This window comes from Acinonyx jubatus, chromosome D1 (assembly GCF_027475565.1).
Source record: "Acinonyx jubatus isolate Ajub_Pintada_27869175 chromosome D1, VMU_Ajub_asm_v1.0, whole genome shotgun sequence".
In the NCBI taxonomy this organism is placed as follows: Eukaryota; Metazoa; Chordata; class Mammalia; order Carnivora; family Felidae; genus Acinonyx; species Acinonyx jubatus.
The window spans coordinates 7584230-7605834 of NC_069390.1; the positions used below are offsets into that span (position 1 = coordinate 7584230).

Consider the following 21605-nt stretch of genomic DNA (forward strand, 5'->3'; position numbering starts at 1 on the left):
AGGTGGCCTCTCAGCCCCTGCTTGAATACTTCCGGCGGCGGTGGGAATCTCACTGCAAGTGGGGGAGAGAGGGCAGCCCTGAGTGCTGGCTGTGGGGCAGGGAGGGAGGTGGGGACCTGGGCAGCCTTGGCCCCAGTAGCCCCTGCTGGGCTGGCAGCCTCTTGACCCGGTGCTGCTGCCAGCCGGAAAGACGGTGACTTCCAGAGGAAATGCATATCGATCCCGCTCTCAGCCTCCTGTGGCCTCTCCCAACCCAGCTCTTCCCTCCTGAGTCTGCAGCACCGAGGTTTTGGGGGTCACCGCTACCTGAGGCTACTTCTAAGGCTGGTCTGGGTTCAGAGGGTGGGGTGGGGGTGCTTCTGAAGGTTCTGAAGCTGGGCCAGGCTCCAGCAGCCCTGAGAGTGGGAGCTGTCTCCTCCAACATTGGAGCTCCAATGGGGAGCTGCCCCCCAACCTGGGGTGTGTCGAACAGCAGCTGTGGGTTGTCCTGGGGGTGGCGCCTTGAGCACCGCCCCCCATTCCTACCTGCAAAGCAATGGCCTCAGCCCCTCCCTCGGGGTTCCCTGACCCCATGCTCCCCTCTCCCCTTGAGACCCCACTCCTGCCGGGCCACTCCTCACTGAGGTCACCTGCAGCTTTACCCTCTGTTGAGACCCCAGCCCTGTCCCCCATCGGGTCCCTCGCGCTACCTACCCCTCCTTTCGTCCTCAGCCCCCTGCTGCCCTGCCCCCTCTGAAGGCTGTAATATCCGTTTCACGATTTGGGGGCTGAGTTGCTATAACAACAGACGGCGATTGTGTTGTGAAGAGCAGCTCGCTCCCGGTTCCGCCCGCCTCCCGCGCTGCCTCCGTCCCTGCAGCCTGGTCGGCTCCCCTCCCCGCAGCCCTCCGCCCCAGCCCGGCCTCTTCCCCATGTGGTGTGTGCGTGTGTGTGTGTGTGTGTGTGTGTGCATATGTGCGCCCAGGTCTGCCCTGCCCGGGAGTGTGATGTGGGACTGTCTTTTCATGCTTGCGCGTGTGAATTTGGTGTACGAGCCTCACGTTGTGCGTGCGTGTGCATGTGTGTGTGTGCCCAGACACACACACCGTATTTGCTGCGTTTGCCCTCTGCCGTGTGTCCCCACGGGACTGTGTCTGGGAGAAGGGCCACATTGGGTCGGGTGCCTTTTGGGGGGCTGTCTTGAGGTGGTGCGTCCCAACTATGTTGGGTAGCCTGAACCTTGGACCTTGGTGGGGAGACTTCCCTGTAGCTGGGGGGAGGGGCAGGGAAGTGCAGCGGCTGCCAGGTGACCTTTCCTGCCCTTGATGGGCAAAGGTGGCCCAGAGAGCTGGGGGTAGGGACAGGAGACAAATGCTCACTCTTACATCCCTCCCTGCCCCTGCCCTCCTCTTATCCTTTCTTACACCCATCTATAAGGGTCTGAGAGAGTCTCTGAGTCACTGCACCTGTCCATCTGTCTGCCCATCCATGCCCCGGTGCCTGGCTGGACAAGTCTGTGTGTGTATGTGGGTGTGGGCATGGGCGGGGGGGGGGGGCTGCAGGGAGAGAAGCAGTGGGGGATGGGTGGAGCAGTGGGCTGTGGGGTCAGAAAGGCGAATTCACATCTACAGGCCCTGACTCAGCAGTTCCCATTCTCTGGCTCCTCTAGTGGCCTTGGTGGGGCCAGCCTGAGGGTCTTTCCAAGGTCAGACTGGTCCTCCAGTCTGGGACGTGGCTCAGGGATCTCTTCCCCATCCCTAGGAAACACCCCCTGCAGTCCGGGTCTCCTCGTCCTCCACACAGTCTGGAGACGAAGACCACTGGTGGGTGGGTGTCCTCGCTCATCTACTCAGTAAATGGCCACTCTGTGCAAAGTGCTTCCCGGGGGGAGAATGAGCCTGGAAGCAAGTCCTCTGTGTGCACCTGTTCCCCTGGGGGTGCACTTGCCTCCCATGTGGAGGTACCTGTGTGCACAAGTTTGTATGTGTATGTGTATGTTCTTGGGCAAACATGTGCTTCCTCTGGATATCTTACCTGGGTGGGGCATTTCTGCAGCTGCCCCCGTGTGTCTCTTTGGGAATGCCTGTGTGCACGTGGATAGGTGTGCGTGGCTGTGAGTGTGCCTCTGGGTGCCCATGCACGCACTGGTGGTTGAATGTGTGTTCTTGTATGTTGCCTCTGGCGAAAGAAGCACCCACCTACCACTGGCTGTGCAAATCACAGACCCTGCAACAGAGATCGGGGTTTTGGGGTGAGGTGGCAGAATGGTCTGGTACACACACACACATACACACACACACAGCCTCATTCAGAAGCCCAGGGCCCAACTTTGTGGTACACGCACCAGGTGCCGGGTCCACCTTTGATTGGCTGAGTGAATGAAGGGGTGTCCCCTTCCTCCCACACTCGTACACACGCACAGTGATGCGGACACCCTCACAGGGAAGGCCTCGACCCAGCGCCCGCGCTGGCTCTGAAGCTCCTGGTTGGGGGGTGAGGGGGGGGGTAAGAACAGAGAACTGGACTGCTGCCAGCCTTCCTTCGGTGACCCAGGCAAAGTGCGGCCTCACCCCTGCCCCCGAACCTGCTCCTTCCCCAGTGCAGAGTTCCTGGCGGGACTGGGGACCAGGCTGCAAACTCGGATTCCCATCAGGCAGGGCTGGGAAACCCCAAGCCCTTAGGTCTACCCCGCCTCCATCTCTGCCTTTCCCTCCCCCACTGCCTGCTTCCTCCTCCCCGCAAAGACCATCACGCCTCAGCTCTAGGGGAAGCCAGGGCGCCCTCGGGCGGTGGGAAGCGGAGGCCATACGAAGGGCTGGAAAAAGCCCCTAGCGGCTTCGGGCAGGCCCCCTTCCCTAGGCTCCCGGCAGCCGGGGCCCGCCCCTGGGCGTAGCCAGTAGAGGGCGTTGCGGCCCGGGCCCCTCACTGGTCCTGCTTTCTCGGGGCCCCCCAGTCCGGGCCCGCAAGTCTCTCTTGGGCACGTTCCAGTCCTGGGCGCTGCTACATCGACCAGCCGGCCGAGGGGTGCGGGACCCGAGGGCCCGACCCAATAGGACAGAGGCTAGGGCGCCTGGATTCCAGAAAAGACACTGGGGCTAGGTTGTGGGTCTGCCTGGTTGGGAGTCTGGGCGCCAAGGCTAAGCACCGGGAGAGGCGGGGAAGGGCTCGGACGCCCTGGGGCCGGGACGCCTGGGTCCCTGGCAGGGAAGGGAGGTGGGCCTGTGGAGCAGAGGGACTGGCGGCCTCCGCGCCTTCGCATTGGCCGCGCCGCTCGTCCGTTAGCGCAGCGTGGTCCAATGCGCGTGTCTGGGGGGCGGGCCCTGGTGCTGATGCTGCCGTCAGTCGGTGTTGCAGGGATGCGGCGGCTGGAGCAGCCGCCCTGACTCGCAGAGCATCCTCCACAGAGCGGCACCGCGGCGGGGCGGGCGGGCGGACGAGCCGGCGGGCGGGGACGCGGCGGGGAGCGAGAGAGGCGCGAGGCGGCCGACACCGCCGGCCCCGGCTCTGCCACCCGCTGGAGACGGGGCGGCCCTGGGGCTCTGATCCCCACCCTCCAGCTCTTGGCGCCCCCAGAACCAGGTAGGGGGGGGCTGCGGCGGAGACGGGCGGGGGGCGGGAGCCGATCGGGGGAGGGGAGCGACCGGAGGGGCGGGGGAGGCAGGAAGGATGGATTGGGGGGCGGGGGCGCTGCCGTGCTGAGAGGGCTGGCTGGGTGACAGCGAGGAGGCTAAGTGGCTTGGGGGGGGGTGGGTTGGGGGTCGGAGGCTCCCTGTGGAAGGGGCACTGGCCCTGAGCTGGGGTGAATGGAGAGGGGTGAGAGGGAGGGTCGTTGGGGGAAGGGATGGGGCGAGAAGGAGGGGCATCCGGAGGGCTGAGAGGGAGGCTCTGAAGGGGGGTCCCCAGTCTGTGCTAGCCCCAAGGGCTGGTAGCAGTGTTCCTCCAGAGGGGCTGGGGAGCTGTTGTGCTCTGAAGGGTCCGCAGGGGCGAAACCAGCGAGGAACTGGGCTTGGTGGGAGAAGGAGAGGGCGCTGGAGAAGGGAAAGAGAGAAGTGGAGAGGCAAGGAGCAGGGGCCAGGCCAAGGGCTTCATACTGGGGGGCACCACTGAGGACCAGGCTTTCCTGGGGGATGGGAGCCAAGGGGAGAGGAGGTTATTGGGAGGGAGCAGAGGGGAAGGTGCCAAGGTGCTTGAGGCAGAGATGGGTCTGTGCTGGGGGGAGAGCCGGGAAAGATGGGGGGCCTGAGGGAGAGGAGCGGAAGCTTGCGGGGGAAGGTTGGGGGCGATGGAGAGGGAGACTGGGAAATCAGTAGGAGGGGGCTGTGCTGGGGTGGGAATGCGCTGGGGGCGGCGACAGGGTTATGGTCAGAGAGTGCTGCAGGGAGAGGCAGCTGCAGGGCCCTGGGCCGGCTCCCCCACCCCCAAAGAGGAGGGGACCATTTCTCATGTCCCAGCCTCTCCCCCAGCTGAAGGAGCCATCTGCCCTGGGTTCTTTGGGCTGGGTATGAGCCCTTGAACCCTCGATGGGGCCCTTGGAGGCAAAATTGGCTTTTCGGGGGCTCTTGTCTTCTTTACTCTCAACCCCCACCTGAGTCCTGGGCGAAGGCATTCGGTGCCTCACTGAACAAGTGAGGGCTGGGGCGGGGAGGGGCTTGTTTCGTGGTGCCTGGAGGTGAGGGGGGTGGTTGTCCAGGCCCGGAGGGATGAATCTTAGCGGGGGTAGGTCTTGGCTGTCCCGTCCTCTCGACTGCCTTGGGGGTTTCCTCACACCCCTGGTTTTGTATGTGCTGGGGGTGGGGTGGGGTGGGTGAGCTCCTGCCCCTCCCTCTGTCCACCTGCCTTGTGCCTGGGTATTCCTTTTGGGGGACTTCAGGGCTCTGTGTTCTCTATCTTTTGCCAGAGAAGTAGCAAGAGAGAAAGGAGACAGAAGGAAGAAAGAGTGGAGGGAGGTCTGTTGGTCTGTTAAGCGCGAGGCCTCCTGTCCTGTGGGTGCTTTGGCCACTACTGTCCCTAACTCCTCACGCCTCCGGGGACGCCTCCAGGGATGCTGGCATCTGAGGGTGGGGGCAAAGGGTCTAGCTGGGGGTTCCTTCATTCCTGCTGGAGGAAGTGTGCTCAGACCCACCCTGTCCTCAGATCCACGGGGGTGGGCGGGACTGACCCACAGGCAGAGGCCAGTGGCCACCGGGTGGCTGAGGAATTCTCTCCAGGAGCCAGGGTCCGGTTCCGGCTTCTTGGCTTGGGCTGAATCCACACTATGGGTGCCTGGGAGGAGGGGGCTGGGTTCTGCAGGGGCTGTTAGGGGCCTCTCTTCCCTCCAGCCCTCAGTCTCTGCCCAGGTCCAGTTGCTCCCCCCTGCCCGCCCTTGCCAGTGACACAGACACCTTGACACTGATGCATACACTCGGCGGCACCCACCCAGACACACACCTACACAGGCACACACCTGCGTACACAATACACCTCCTGGCGGCACGCCGCCTACACTCCCCCGCCCAGAGAGGCTGCCACCTCGCTGCCTGCCTCAGAGACCTCCCCCAGGTGCCCTGCTCTCGTGAACATGACACACGCATGGCTCCTCCGTGCCCCCAGAGCCCCGGCACTGCACTGTCAGCCCTCACCCTCAAACGCACACACACGCACACACGCATCCCCCCCATCCACTCGTTCGCCTCCCCAGGTTTCCACGGTCATGTCGGCACACCTGCACTCCTCCGTGCACGCAGCCCTGGGACACCCCTTCCTGGACACCCCCTGCCCCAGTACGCATCGTTAAGTGCCATGTTAGCACGTTGCCTCGGGTCTTTGTGTGTGTGTGCGCACCAACACACACACACACATGCTTGCTAACACCCGTTTATGCCCTGGCTCCCCCCCCCCCCCGCGCGAAGCTTCTCCCTACCTTTCACTCGCCCCTGCTCACTCCCATATCTTTGTACCCTGAGAAAGCTCCCCCCCCACACCCCAGGGCCTCCCAGCTCTCCTGGCCACGACCACCGTCCTTCCTGGTCGCTCAGCTACACCTGGCCTTGCCCAGAAACTCCCATTTCTAGCTGCCCCCACTCCCCAGCACTAATCCTCACACTCAGGGCCTTCCCCCCTGCCTGGTGCTGGAACCACGCTGTCCATTCATTCCCAGCTCCGAGCCCAGCCCCCAGGGGGACGCCCGACCATGTGTCTCACACGCCACCTACCCTGCTGTTCCATCTGTCGGGGCGGCTCCCCACCCGGTCCCATCCACACCGGCAGGCCTGCGGGGCTCAGAGACTCACTCGACAGATAAGCCAGCATATGCATGGCACCTTAGCATTTACAAAGCCTTCTTGCTGCCACCGTGGGGGCACCACAGGGGCTCAGCTCTGTCCCTTGGTGAGCGTCGGTCTCCTCATCTGTAAGATGGGGGTCCTCATGCCTATCTCATGGGGTTCTCGCGAGGACCAGATGACCGGAAGAATAGCAACTGGTCAGTAGGGGTGTTGTGCTCCTACTGTGAGCCTGGCTCTGGGCTAAGCGCTCTGGACTTCGTGGATTTGTCAGGAACATAGCAGTTCTTTGGCAAACGGCAGCTGTTTGCATCACGAGCGTATAACCTTCCACACGCATGTGCACACACCTGTCACGGATACCTTTAGCAACACCCCCAGGGACCTCGTGCTTACTCACAAGCCTCACCCACCCCGGGCGGTGTCCCCCAGGTGTGCACAGCACGGGGATGGACAGAGGGGTGGGCTCCCCGCTCCCACTGCCTGCCCCCAAGCTCCTGGCACCTGTGCACCAGCCCCCACTTTGCCGAGTCATTCAATTGTATACCTCAGTCCCCAGCCCACCCAACGCCTCAGCCCCACACACCAGGCAACGGCCTCGTCATGCACACCTCCAGCTGCCCAGCCCTTCTCTCCACGCACAGAGACCTGCTCAGGGGGTCCCCGTGCACACACCCCTCGCTTCCAGCCTGTGCTGCTATGGGACTCCTCTGGTCTTCAGACTTTCTCCCATCTTCCTCGGCAGGAGGAGGTTTGCAGCAGCACCGGGGAGGGTCCAGGGGGCGAAATTTGAGTCCCAGCTCTGTCACTTCCAAGCTCTGTGACCTTGGGGGAGGGCCCTTTTCCCCTCTGAGTGTGTTGCCTCATCTGCAAAAGGGGGCAGTGATCAGACCTGCCCTGACCATTTCCCTCGCCCGGCCCTGGTGGCATCCAGGGAAACATGGGACACGTGGAGTTTTGTAAATTGCAAGGTGCCAAGATGAGGAGTTTGAAACGTGAGCATTAAGGCAACGTACTTTCGTCTCTGTTAGACGCTGTCCTAAAGTGCTTTACATATATTAGCAATGCTAGTATTGCCTCTGTTTTCTACCTAAGGAAACTGAGGCCCAGAGAGGCTAAATAATCTGCCCAAAGACACACTGCTAGGAAGAGGGAGAGGTGGCATTTGAACCCAGGCTCCAGAGTTAGTGCCTCCGATCACTGTCTTGTTTTTGCCCACTGCTAAAGGTGTGGCCGGATGCGGGCACGCTCTGAGTCTTTCCAAAAAAGTCATCAGGGCTGGCAGGGGGGAGCAGAGAAGGGAGGTCAACCCACCAATCCTGCCCGAGGTTTTAGGGAGGCTCTCCAAAAGCCGCACTGATTGAAAGGGACCTTAGGGCTCAAGTAGTTTGATGTCCCCTCCCATGTGATTCAAGAGCCCCCTCCTGAGCCCCACTGAGCAGCAGTCACCCGCCTCGGCTCACACACCTCCACAGAAGGGGGACTCACCCCCCCCACCCCCCCGAGGCAGCCTACTCCGCTGTTGGATGCTTTAAATTGCCAGCAAGTTTCTCTTTAGCTCGAGCCAAAATCTCCCTCCCCGCAACACACACCCCTCCCACCTGTCCACGGGCTGCCTTCTGGGGCCACCAGAATGTGTGTAAACCCAGCTCTTCCTCCCTGGCGCCTGGGGGAGGCCCCTGCTGTCACACTCCCAGCTGGCATGAGAGAGAGCTGGCGTGAGGGGAAGAGAGCCAGAGGGAGGCTGGCATTCCCAAGGCTGGAGGTGTGCGTGTGCGTGTGCGCGTGTATGGTATAGATGTGGCTGGAGATGGGGTGGGTGGATGCTGGGAGAGGGCCCCTGGCCAGGGGCTCTGCCGGCATGGCGGCATGGACCATCTCTTCGCCTGAAGCTTGCGTCCATTTGCTTAGTTTGCACTGGCGGTGTGGGGAGGGCTGAGGCTTTGGGTCAGGTGGAAGGCCCAGGTCCTGAACAGTGGGTACAGTGGGAAGCATCTAGAATGGAAGGCCAGCGACCTTCGTTTTAGTCTTGCTCTGCTGTGTGGCCCTGGGTCAGTCACTGCCCCTCTCTGGGACTCAGTTTCCACCTCGGAAAAGGCGAGAAGGATGACCCTCCGAGAGCTCTGAGGCCTGGGTCTTTCAGCCCCGGGGGCAGACGGAGTCTGGGGTGTCTGCGAAGGGCAGTGGCCCCTGTGGAGGCCAGATCAGAGAAAGGTGGGCTCCGAGCTCACCGCGTCCCTGTGGCCTGTGCACAGTGCAAGGGGGGAGGGAGGCAGTAGACGCTGGAGCCAGCAATGTCTTACCTACACTCACTTGGGCCAATGAATTAATCAGTCTAAGCTTAGTCTGGGGCGATGAGAGCAAGTCCCCAAACTGTAGGTGAAATGAGACAGTGCGCGTGTGTGGTGGTCCGGCCAGGTGCCTGGTGCACGGCGCGGAGCCCAGAAGTTGTAGCCCGCACGCCACGGTGGCACTGGCCTGGCCTGGCCTGGCCGCGGAAGGTGAGAAGGAGGCTGTCAGCCTAGAATGACCTAGGAAAAGCCTGTGGGAGAGCGTTCAGTGGGCAAGAGAGTAGGCCAGGGGCCTGATCCCCTCCCCCTCCAGCTCCCATCCCCACTGGCTCAAGGCTGCAGAGTCCTTCTGTGGGTTGGGGGCGCTAGGGAGCTGACGGGGGGGGGGGGCAGAGTCCCACATGACATGGGAGAGGTCAGGTCCCCAGAGGAACAGTGGCCCCGGGCCCAGCAGTGGCTGGCAGCGTGCGCTGAGCTGACGTCAGTCAAGGACGGGATATCCCGAGGCCGCTCTGGCCCGTGTCCCTGCACCGGCCAGTGGGCGCTGGAGAAGAAGAGTGGGTCTTGGGGAGCCAGTGCCTGGTCTGTGGGTGCAGGGGGCTTCCAGTGCACTGCATGGGCCTAGGGAGGGGCCATTGCCTTGCACAACTCCAGGGGCCACCATTTACTTGATGTAGTTGTGCATGGCCAGCCCTGGCCCATGGCTAGGAGATCTGAGTCTGGAGAGCCGTGTACCAGGAGTGGAGGAAGGTTTGCAGGATTCCCCCTGCATCGCGGGAGGAAGGGTGGGTTGGAGGCTGGGTCAGCAGAAGCTGGAACTGCAGGGTGGGGTGGAAGGGACCCAGGTGTCCACTTAGCACGCACTCCTCTTGGGGCCATCTCTGTCTCACAAGCCTGAAGCTGCTCCCAGGGTCTCTGGGTCCCTGGAGAGAGGACCCAGGGAGGGCTGGGGCTTCCTCCTGGCCAGCCCTGCAGCCCCTGTGCCCCGGCGCTGAGCCAGCCTGGCCTGTGCTGCAGAGCTGTGGGCTGTGGGGAGAATGAGTAATGAGTCTTGAGGGGCCCTGGTTCCCAGACCCTGCCCTCGCCCCTCCCTGGAGACAACCGCACAAACCCAGCCTCTGCCCCCACCGCGGGCTCACAGGCGCTGTATCTGCTCCCTTCCCACACTCTCCTTGCACATCTTGGCACACACAGCCACTCTCTGTCACACGCTTTGCCCACCCCCTCCCTCCCCCCCACCCCCAACTGGCCTCCGGGACCCAGGCGTCTGCCTCCCAGCCCTCTGGAGGCCTCCTCACCAACCTTCACTCTATCTGTCCTCTGCCAACTTCCGGAACAAGGGGGACCTTGCCCCTAGGCTTTCTCAGCAAGAAGCCCCCTGCCAGCTCCCTAGAGGGTGGGGGATTGTGAGTATGGCAGGGGGATTGGGTTGGGGGTGGGGCAGGGGAACTAATCCCCTCCCTCTCCCGAGCTGAGGGGTGAGAGTGGACAGCCTGCACGAAATCCTATTCCCTCTGCTAGTGGAAATCGATAGCTAATTAATTCCCTCCCCAAAATGTGTCCGGAGGTGGGGGTGGGGGTTGGGGGGAGGCGGAGAGAGACCGAGACCCCAGCAGGGGAGGGAGGAAGGACGTCACTTTTCTGCCCTTCAGGCCTGTGCCTCCGCTGGGGGCCTCCCTGCCCCTTCTGGAGAAAAGGGGGAGTTTGGCCTTTCCCTCCCCCAAGCCTGAGGGTCCCCCTCCTCTGCCCTGGGCTGGGGGCGCATGTGTGTGGGGGTAAGGGCGTCAATCAGGCTGGGAGCAGGTGCTGCATTTAATTTGATTGGCTAATTAGCCCGCGCATGTTAATTATCTCCATTACCCAATGAGGAGAGGCAGTGGCAAAGCTATATATAACCCGGACAGTGTTTGGAGGGAGAGGGGGCTGTCTGCCTGAATGGTCTTCTGTCCCCTGCTTGGGAAGGGGCAGTGAGGTGGGAAACTTGAGTCCCCACTGAAGCCCGTAGGACTGGGGGGTGGTGGGGGTGGGTGGGTAGGGCAACAGTCAGAAGAAGCCAGATAGAAGGATCTGAGAACTGGGCTTTGAGGGTCTCTTGGAGATAGCTCCCCAAACCCTACCCCTGGTCTCCTGGGACCTTCTCTGCCCCCTCTTCCTTTGGCACACATGTCACTCCGACCATCCCTGCCCTCCGATGACCCTCTGCTCACTCCCCTGCTATGGATTTTTAGGGGGCCCCTAGCTTTCTCTCTCTCCCTTCGTACCCTTGCTCCCATGTAGAAAGGAACCACACCCACCCAACCTTCTCCTGCCCCACTCTCCTCTCCTTTTGGTTCCCACTGCTCTGAGTGAGACCTGTGGCTACCCCACCCCTTGTCTCCTTTGTGGAAGGCTGCAGTCTGACACATGTGGATCTAAGTCCCAATTCCTGCTGACAGGCTGTGTGACCTTGGGCAAGTCCCTAGACTTCCCTATGTACGCTTCCCCAGTGGTCAATGGGAATAGTGGGACTTCTCAGAGTGATTAAGTAAAATGCCATTGGTAAAAATGCCCAGGCTCCAGGGCCTTGACAAATGCTGTTTGGATTTGGAATTTAATTTTCTCTAGCTTCTCTCTCCTTTTCTCCCCATCAGGCCACCTTTCTCCTCCATTACTCTTCTGTCTCTGTCACTTTTCGTGCCATTCCTCTCCTCAGCCTTCAATCTTTCCCTGTCCCTTCCGAAACTTTGGGCCCTCCCTGCTTCTCTCCCAGGCTTCACCCCACCTCCTTCCCTTCCTCCCTCCCCAAAATAAAATCAATGCAATATTCAGGAGGGTTGTTGGATATAAATAATTACGACTCGGAGTTTAACGAGATGCAAATTCCCCTCCCCGGTGTGGGGTATAAATTGCTCTCTGACAGCCCGTTACAAGGGTAATCATTTCAGAAAGGCAATTTTATGTAAATGAGCCTGCCTGCCTCCTGGTGGCTCCCCCAGCCGTGGATGGGGAGGGGGTGGAACCCAGGGGTGAAGAGAACCCAGGTATTGGGCCAGGCCCGAGGCTGAGGACTGGCAACTGGGGCTTGAGGGGACAGACAGACATTTAGGTTTGTGGGCTGGTGAGCAGTGGGGTTGGGGCCCAGGAAGGGGTGGAGTGTTGTGTGGGGGGAATCGGGGACGTGGAATCAGATGCTTGTACCCTTGTGTGGATGGAGAGGGCTTGGGGCCTGGATGTTCGGGTCACAGCTGGCTTCTCTCCCTTGCCCCCTTCTCAGCCAGGTTACCCAATGATCCCATTGACGAATTGGCATTTAATTAATCCCAATGAATTATTTAGCAACTTCATCACCCAGCATCAGGAGCTGATGAGACAGAGCCGCGACTGGCTGGCGGTGGGAACACCACACAGAGGTTGGGTGACTCAGAGAGGAAGGGCCTGGGGTCACCAGCTGGCGGAGGGTCTCCAGGCCTCACCCACAGGAACTGGCCCTGGTGGTGCAGGGAGACGGGTGTAAGGGCTGCTGCACTGGGCTCCTATGAACTTTAAGATGCTACTACCCACCCGCCCACATCTCAAATTAATAATTACCCTAATGAGTGCAAGTGTTGGGCCCCCAGGTCTACTATCTATCGTGGTATCTCTTGTTCTGGGACCCTCTCCAGGTCAGGGCCCACCCCTCAAGTCCTAAAGGGAAACCATTGGGTGCCTGCCGGTGTGATGGGGGGAATCACGACCCTTGATCCCGTCCTTAACCCTTTCCCCTCCTCCGAACCCCTCCTTAACCCTTTTCTCTCTGTTTCCCCGCAGGCATCCCTCCCCCGTCTTTCGTCGGAGCCCGCAGCGGGGGAGGGGCGCCTCCACCGCCGCCCAGGGAAGCCGGTACCTGGGCCTCTGCGCCTCGCCCCGCGGCCGGGCCCATGGCACTGTGAGCCCGCGAGGGAGCCCCGCTCGGCGCGGGGGGCGCCCGGCCCCCTCCCCGCCCCATGCGCCCGCGGCTCTGAAGCCTGAGCGGGGCCGGGGGCCGGGCGGGGCCGGGGCCGCCGGAGGCATGGCGGCCGGGAGCCCGTGGCGGCCGCCGTCGCCGCCGCCGCTGCTGCTGCTGTTGCTGCTGCTGACGCTGGCGGCGGGCGCGGGCGGCCTGGAGTTCGGCGGCGGCCCCGGGCAGTGGGCTCGCTACGCGCGCTGGGCCGGCGCGGCGAGCAGCGGCGAGCTCAGCTTCAGCCTGCGCACCAACGCAACGCGCGCGCTGCTGCTCTACCTGGACGACGGTGGCGACTGCGACTTCCTGGAGCTGCTGCTGGTGGACGGGCGCCTGCGGCTGCGCTTCACGCTCTCGTGCGCCGAGCCGGCCACGCTGCAGCTGGACACGCCGGTGGCCGACGACCGCTGGCACATGGTGCTGCTGACCCGCGACGCGCGCCGCACGGCGCTGGCGGTGGACGGCGAGGCCCGCGCCGCCGAGGTGCGCTCCAAGCGGCGTGAGATGCAGGTGGCCAGCGACCTGTTCGTGGGCGGCATCCCGCCCGACGTGCGCCTCTCGGCGCTCACCCTCAGCACCGTCAAGTACGAGCCGCCCTTCCGCGGCCTTCTGGCCAACCTGAAGCTGGGAGAGCGGCCTCCCGCGCTCCTGGGCAGCCAGGGCCTGCGCGGCGCCGCCGCGGACCCACTGTGCGCGCCTGCGCGCAACCCCTGTGCCAATGGCGGTCTCTGCACGGTGCTGGCCCCCGGCGAGGTGGGCTGCGACTGCAGCCACACGGGCTTTGGCGGCAAGTTCTGCAGCGAAGGTGAGCAGGGGGGTGGCTGCTGCTGGGCGCCGGGGGGAGGGGGTGTGGGGGGGTGCCCGGGAGCGAGGGGCCGCCTGCGCGCGTGTCCTGGGGTCGTGCGGCCTGGGGGGGCGCCTGCGGCCGGCGGGCGCGAGGGCGTGTGAGAGTGTGTACCTGCACGCGAGGGTCGTGAGGCGTGCCCTTGTGAGCGGCGGTGAGGACACCTGTCCCAAGGAGAGGGAGCGTGTGGCTAGCCAGTGACCCGTGTGGGCGTGGCCAGTGCGGGCCCTGGGGCCACCTGTGGGTAGGGCTGTGTGGTCTGGTCCTGTAAGGGGCTGGCGAGAGGATGAGGGTCCGGCCCTTGGGGGGCCTGTGGGGCGGGTGGGTGAGGGAGTGTGTGCTCTTGATCTGTGTGGGCGGGGTCTTGTGCGCGGGAACTGCGGGGGGCTTAAGGTCTGGGGCCTGGGGCGGAGTCCTGAACTAGGCCCGTGTGGCCCGCGAGGCTAGGCGGGGTGCCGGGCCCGGAGGGTGAGAGGCCGGCCCGAGGCGGGGCGGGGCGTGAAGGGCGGTGGGTGGGGCCTGTGTGGGCGGGGCCTGCGAGGCGGGGGCGCGGCGGGCTCTGGCGCTCTCGGCAGGTGCTGCCGGCAGAAGCCTGTGAGTTGTTTGCGAGTGAAGATCTGGGAGCGCGGCGGGTGAGGCCGGGGCGGGACCGGAGGATGAGGGCCTGGGAGTGGGGAGAAGGGAACGCCGGCGCTGCGGCGGCAGGTGAGGGAGAGTGGGGATGGCGAGGTTGTGACTGGAAAGGGAGCTTTGGGGAGGGAGAGCTTTCACCAGCGCCCCAGCTGCGAGAGGCGGAGCTGAGTGATGTGAGGGGCCAGGGACTCTGCGGGCTGTGGTTCAGGAGGATGGGGAAAGGGGGACTGGAAGGCATCTGTGGTACTTTGGCTGGCGAGGGCGTGGGGGAGACGGTCCCCATCAGTTTGGGGGCGGGGGTGGCCGTGTCTTTCGGCCCTGGTCGGTGGCCGCAGGCATGCTTTCCCCAGCCGCAGACCCCTAGAAGCTGTGGGCCACCTAGCAGCTGTGTGTGTCTGATCCCCTCCCCGCCCCTCCACCCCTGCCCAGCCGTAGAGTCTTTTGGGGAGCGTGTGCGGGTGCATGTGTGTGCCCACAAACTGGTGCGGCTCTGGGACTGCTCTGGGGGTGGGTGTGCTCCTGGCTGCCGGCGTGTGGACAGCCACCCCAGGAGCTGAGTCTGCAGGTGTGGCCCTGGGTTTGGGATGCACAGTATTTTGACTGTGTATCTGTCGCTGTGGTAGAGGGATCCATGAGGAAAGCGTTTGGATTGCTTTTGTGGGGTTATTTGTACCAAGCGGCGGGATGTATCTTCAGGAACTGTGTGTATGAAGTCACCTGACACCTTCTCACCTTTTCTCCCAGGAGTTCCGGTGCTCCCTAAACTGTGATCGTGTGTGTCTGTGTGTGTTTGCCAGCACGCAGAGGCTGCGAGTCTGGCAGTGCGTATATTCCGTGCAGATGGTCTGCTTGACTAGTAGTGTTTACAGATAGGAGTCCAGTGCCTAGGAGAGTGAATAGTACACACGCGTAAGGCGTGTGCTCAGGCGTAGATACCCGTGTGCGTGTGTTTTAATGCAAGGCCTCAGAGACACTGGAACTCCATAAGGAATCTTTCTTTCCATGACTTTGGATTTGATTCTCTGGTCTCTATGACCTTTCCCCTCCGAGCCTTTCTAAGAAAAACAGGACGGTGGCATCTGGGTGGCTCCGTCGGTTGAGTGTCTGAGTCTTCATCTCGGCTCGGGTCACGATCCCAGAGTTTTGGGATCGAGCCCAGCCTCGGGCTCCGTGCTGAGCGTGGAGCCTCCTGAAGATTCTCTCTCCCCGCCCCTCTCTGCCCTCCCTCTCTCTCCCAAATAAATAAATACATAAATAAAAAGAAAATGGGATGAACCACCCCTCCAACTTGATGGAAGGGGAATTTGAGTTAGAGAGAGGTTACAGTAGCCCGTCTCACGGGCAGAACTGGGCCCAAGCATATGAAAAATGCAGCCAGAGGCACACTGGTCAGTCAGAGCCCTTGTGTCCATTCCCTGAAGGGATTTATTGGCCAGAGGCTCCTAGTGAGTCACACAAGGTGTGTGCTTCCGAATGTGGGCTGTGCGGGTGTGTGGCAGAGATGTGTTGGCGTCCGTGTGTGTGGGAGGGACAGGTGTGTGTATCATGGGGGGCGTGTTGGATGTGTTTGGGGTGAATGTTCGCGTTAGAGCATGGGGGGTGTGTTGGAGCTGGGAGATGGCTGTGTATCTGACCCATTGTGTGTGTGTGTGTGTGCGCGCGCATGGGGTAGCTGTTGTGGTTTGTGATCGTGGTGGTGCTTTGTCTGTGTTCCTTGCACCTAATATAGTGCCAGGCACTTAGTGGGTGTTTGATAAAAATTTGTGGAATGAATTAAGAGACATTAATAAGCATTTGAGAGAATCAAGTCTTGGGTGAGGCTGTATGTGTATATGAAAATCTGTCCGCCGATATTTTCAGATATATGTTGGGGGTTGGCACGGGGTTGTACGCACTGATTGTGTCTGGAGATGACAGGTCCAGTGACAGCCCTACTGATTGGCCTTCCTCTCCCCACCCTGTGACCTCATTCCCTCTCCTTACATTTGTTCCTATTTCCTGGGCAGCTTTTGCGATATCCTGTGCTCATTAGACTTCTTCTAGAACATTCTCATCTGGCCAGGATGAGAATTCCATCTCATTTCCCATTCCAGGAAAGGAATGCACTCCCACCCTTGGGTTTTGGGGTTGAGGATGAAGACTTTGAGGGGAATATCTCCTCATCTCTGAGATAGATCTCAGGGCCAGGGTCCCCACGTTTCCCCAGAAGTTCCAGTTATTTCATTATTAAAACATTTTTTTAATGTTTATTTATTTCTGAGAGAGACGGAGACAACACAAGCAGGAGGGCGCAGAGAGAGAGGGAGACACAGAATCCGAAGCAGGCTCCAGGCTCTGAGCTGTCAGCACAGAGCCTGATGCAGGGCTCGAACCCATGACCTGCGAGATCATGACCTGAATTGAAGTTGGACGCTTAATCGACTGAGCCACCCAGGTGACCTCCAGTCATTTCATCATTATCTGCTTTGAGTGATTCTCAACTTTTTTGAGATTGTAGGCGTTTTTAAAAAAAGTTTATTTATTTTGAGAGAGAGAGAGAACATATGCGTGCATGCAGGGGGTGGAGCAAAGAGAGAGGAGAAACAGAATCCCAAGTAGGGTCTGTGCTGTCAGTGCAGAGCCTGATGTGGGGCTCGAACCCACGAACCGTGAGATCATAACCTGGGCCGAAACCAAGAGTCTGATGCTTAACTGACCGAGCCACCCAGGCCCCCCAAGATCGTGGGCATTTTTAAAGGTCAGTCATTCGCAATACCCTTTCCAAATAGTAGTTATTTTTGTATCCGTTTGCTGTGAGACTAGATGGCTCAAAGCTACTATGAATTCAGGAAAGCTTTTAGATGACTTTGATGTTATGTTTGCCATTGTGGTTAATCAAATATACCTTAGAAAAAATGTTTTAGCTTTATATGCAAGACATATCAACCTGCCTTCAGTACTTGGTGTGCATATGGATCTGTGGGTCCTTTGGAATCCCCCGCTGCCTTCCTGGGTCTGGGCTTACCCATTGATTGAGAACTTCCCTGTTAGGATATCTGTTTTTTGTTTTGTTTTGTTTTGTTTTTTATAGTTTATTTATTTCTTTTTGAGAGAGACAGAGACAGCGTGAGCAGAGCAGAGGAGGAGCAGAGAGAGAGAGAGAGAGGGAGAGAGAGAATCCCTAGCAGGCTCGCACTGTCAGCACAGAGCCCTCGGCAGGGCTCGAGCTCACAGAAGCGAGATCTTGACCTGAGCCGAAACCAAGAGTCAGACGCTTAACCGACTGAGCCACCCAGGGGCCCCTCATGTGCGTGTTTCCTAAGTTTGTTGGTGGTTCAATTCAACAAGTAGTTATTGAGGCCTCCTTCGTGACGGGCCATGTATTGAGGGCTGAAGGGGAGCCAGAAATGAATAAGACACTGCTCTGGGAGTTGACTGTTTAATTGGGGAAACAGATTAAAAAAAAAGCAGTCCAGTCTGTGGTTAAGAGCACAGATTCTGCAGCCAGACTGCCTGGGCAGTGACCTTGGACTTCAGCTCTCTCCACCCTGGTTTCCTTTTCTGGAAAATGGGGGTAATAACAGTACCTACCTTACAGAGTTGTTATGGGAACTAAATCAGCTAATTCACGTAAAATGCTTAGAATAGCGTCTGGCTCATAGAAGGTGCTCAATAAACAACGGCAAAAGAACAACACAAAATTGTGTGGTACGTGCCCAAAGAGATGCAGCTAGGCAGTGCAGCTTAGTGATTAAACCCCAGACTCCTGAGGCTCAGAAGGGGGTTTAAATCTGACTGCTGCCCTCACTGGGCCCGTGACAGCAGGTGGGTGCCTCACGTGCGGACTAATTTGTCCTTGTGTGTAAGTGGGGCTAAGCGTGCTTGTCTCACAGGTCTGTTGTAGAAGTTAAAGGAATACCTGATACACGACTAGAAGGTACTACTATCACAAGCAGAGTGCCCTTGGGGTTTTTAGGAAGGGGATAGTTTACAAGTTGGAGGGTGGTGATCAGTAATAAGACGCGTGCTATTGAAGACTGACCTTGAACACGGATGAAGAAGGTTGGGTTGAGGAGGCCCCCATGTGCAGGCCCTGGCAAGAACTAAGGTGTGGAAGGGAGGGATGTGTACATCATGGCCATTGAGGGGCGCCAAGAATATAAGGCAAATAGTGGAGTCGAAAGCAGGGGGATCAGGGACACCTGGGTGGCTCAGGTGGTTAAGCGTCCGACTCTTGATTTCAGCTGAGCTCATGATCTCACGGTTCGTGAGTTCGAGCCTGCATCTGACTGTCAGTGCAGAGCCTTCTTGGGATTCTCTCTCTCCCCTCTCTGCCCCTACCCCGTTGCCCTCTCTCTCAAAATAAATAAGCTTTAAGTAAAATAAAATAAAATAAATAAAATAAAATAAAATAAAATAAATAACATAAAATAAAGCGGGAGAAGTAGGTTGAAGCCAGGTCTTGGAGTTTTGACTTAAATCATTCAACCAACATTTACTGGAGGCTGTGTACGGGGTATCGGCAAATGAAGCCACAAAAGAATTTTGAGCAGATAGAGGAATCAGCAGAGCTCTATATCAGAAGCTGGGAGTGTGGTGTAGAAGGATTTTGGGGGGCAGAGTTAGGCAGTGGAGAAATCGGTCGGGAGATAGAAAAAGATAGTTGGGAGAGACTGGGTGGTCGAAAGAGATCTTGAGGCCCTGGACCTAGCTTGTCTTGGGGAATGGCGAGGGGGGGTGGCGGTACTTGGGAGCTGTCGCTGGAATCTTTAGGACTCTGCCTCTTGCGGGGCAGGGAGGAATCAGAGGTGATGAGGTTTCAGGTTTGCTGCGGTGGAAGGAGGTAGAGGGGTGAAAGGAAAGGGGAAGCTGGGCGGGGAGCAGCGTTGCGCCACAGATCATGCACGTGTTGAGCTGCATTGCCCCGCAGTGTTCTTAGACGGAGGCATCCAGGCTGCCGGAAATGTGGAGACCAGAGCTTTGAGCCAGAGGCAGGGCTGCTGAGGGAGACCCTGGCACCACGGGCGTGTGTGGAGAGAGAGAGTATTTGAAGCTCTGGAATCAGAGGAGGTGGCCAAGGAGAAGGTGACGAGACTTCAGAGGAGCCCACAGTTGGGAGGTGGAGGGAGAGGAGTGGCCGCAGACACAGCCAAAGAGCAGTTGGAACAAAAAGAGACCGAATCACACAGTCAAGGGGGCAGAGCCTGGGGCCTCACAGCTGGTGAGCGTTTGCTAGGTGTCTGGAATGCCTTAGGTCATTTTCACTCCTCGTGGCCACCGCCTGCGATATAAAAACCGGAATCTGAATCCTGCTGCCCCCCACCTTTGTCCATTCTGCCTCCAAAGACTCAGCGGGTGAGCTGTGTCCGTGAATTACTTGCCTTTGGTTTATTGGGGTATTTAGCGACCGTGTTTCATCAGAAACCAGCAACCCCCCAAATTCTTCAGGTCACAGCTCCTCCCGTAAGCCAGGATGTGATGAGGGCGTTACTGTATTTGTCAGCCAGCTGTCCCCGCACTGAGAAATCGATCGGTAACATGTCAGTCTCCCGGAGCCCTGGGGGAGGAACTCACCCTGGGAAGTGGAGCGTTATCCCACTTAAAATACACAACTCACCAACAACGAAAGAGCATCCCGGATGGAAATCTTTCGGAGATATACGTTGCACACCCCTCTGCCTCACTAAGCATAATATTTGGAGAGTGATTTCACCTTTTCCGGATGACTCAGGGTGTCGTGATTCCCCTCAGGTGTTGCATCGCACTGTCACACAGTGGTTCGTTCCTTCGTTGAGGTTTGTCCCTGCCTGAAATGATGCCTGGCTGCTGTACTTTGGATTTCTTATATTAGCTCTTGCTGATTTTTCCACCTCCGCCCTTACGAGGAGTTGTCAAGGAGCAGCCCACAACCATCTCTCTCCCTCTCTCTCTCTCTGTCTCTTTCTCTCTCTCTCCTCTCTGTCTCTCCGTTTGCGAACTTGGAAAATCAGTATTCCCAAGCGTGTTAGGCTTGTGTGTCACCACCAGTAAGTGGATTCTGGGTAAGGTCCGAGAGGCTCTCCTGTGCGAAAATAACATTCTTTCAGGCATCACTGTGAAGGATGTTCGTTTCGGCCGCTCAGAACTTTTTCTTTTCGTTTGTTCCAGTCTTCATCACTGTCCTTGATTATGAACCTGCTGGGATCTCGAGTTCGTGTTAGGCAATACCACGCATGCCCTCTGGTGGGGCGGGTAAGCCCCCTGTGTGTGAAAGGTGACTACTTGAGGTCACGTGTTGTGGGATCACCTCTGATACCCAGGGTCCTGACAGTGTCTGCTGTAGAGACGGCTCCAGGCTCGAGAGAGTAGTGCAGGGAGTGACTGGCGTAAGAGCCCAGAGAGAAGACACATACTCACAAGGAAAGCCTCCAATGGCAGAGTGGCTGAGAGCGAGGGCTGCCCCGGGGGTTGAATCTGGCTTTGCTACTTGCTGTGTGTGTCAGCACGGACCATTTACTTAATCACATTGTTCTTCAATGTCCTACTCTGTAAAATGGAGGCTATAATGTTGCTGTAAGGACTAAATGAGTTATACGGAAATCCTTTACAACGCGCCAGGCACGATCATTCTAAATGATCGATAAGTGTTACCGTGATTATTAACCCTGGTGGTCAGAGAAGGCTGCAAGGAGGAGGCGGGACTTGGCGAGATCTTGAAGGCGGACTGAGTGAGATTTGTGGAGGTGGAAAGGATAGGGCAAGGGCTTTCTCTCCAGGTGAACAGCCTGAATGAGGAGTCTAGGAGATGAGTCGTGGGGCAGGGTGGGTCGGGGCGGATGAGGAGACCAGGATTGCTGTGCTTCGAGGGAGTTAAGATCAGAAACTGTAGATTAAAGTTGGCATCTAAAAAGTCTTGACTTCCAGCCAAGGATGTGGCCCATTGGAAGTATTTGTTTTTTAATTTTCTTTAACCTTTATTTATTTTTGAAAGACAGAGAGACAGAGCATGAGTGGGGGGGGAACAGAGAAAGAGGGAAACACAGAATCCGAAACAGGCTCCAGGCTCCGAGCTGTCAGCACAGAGCCCGACGCAGGGCTCGAACCCACGAACCGTAAGATCATGACCTGAGCTGGAGTCGGACGCTCAACCAGCTGAGCCACCCAGGCGCCCCCTGCCCCCCATTGGCAGTATGAAAGCCAGACAGATGTGGGTTCAGATTTTGGGTCTGTTCCTCACCAGCAGTGTGCCTACTGGGCAAGTTTCTTCCACCTTCTAAGCTTCAGTTTCCCCAATCTCTACAAGAGTAGAAACAGTGTGCCCTGCTGAGGTGGTGACGGTGAGGAAGCGAAACAATGCATGGAAAGAGCCAGGAACACTTGAAGTACTCGGTATGTGAGAAGTGTTTTTGGTTATTCATTCAACAAACATAGGCATGCCTTTTTCTGAGCCAGGAACTGTGCACACAGCTGGAGGTAGAGATGAATGAGACGTTGTCCTTGCTCTTGGATGTTACACAGTCCAGTCAGGAAGCAGACATGGAAACGCGATCGCAATGGAGCTACAATAAGTGAAATGATAACACAATGTGCATATTGAAAGCTGGCACAAAGGCGGGGTGGCCAGGGGTGCCTGGGGGGCTCAGTCGGTTAAGCGTCTGACTCTTGGTTTTGGCTCAGGTCGT

At 58.8% G+C, this 21605-nt stretch overlaps 1 protein-coding gene across 30 annotated transcripts in view; it reads left to right on the forward strand.

The window, feature by feature from the left end:
• The first annotated feature begins 3352 nt into the window (after positions 1–3352).
• The window catches only part of NRXN2 (neurexin 2), a 108200-nt gene continuing 89947 nt past the window's right edge, over positions 3353–21605 (forward strand). For 19 of the 30 annotated variants that reach the window (XM_027045808.2, XM_027045833.2, XM_027045811.2 and 16 more), the window contains exons 1-2: positions 3355–3558; positions 12317–13293. In XM_027045808.2, the coding sequence (XP_026901609.2) occupies positions 12558–13293 (736 nt within the window). In that variant the 5' untranslated portion in view covers positions 3355–3558; positions 12317–12557. Of the gene's footprint in view, positions 3559–12316; positions 13294–21605 lie in introns of all 30 variants that reach the window. The other 11 variants (XM_027045834.2, XM_027045841.2, XM_027045830.2 and 8 more) reach the window with 4 other exon arrangements.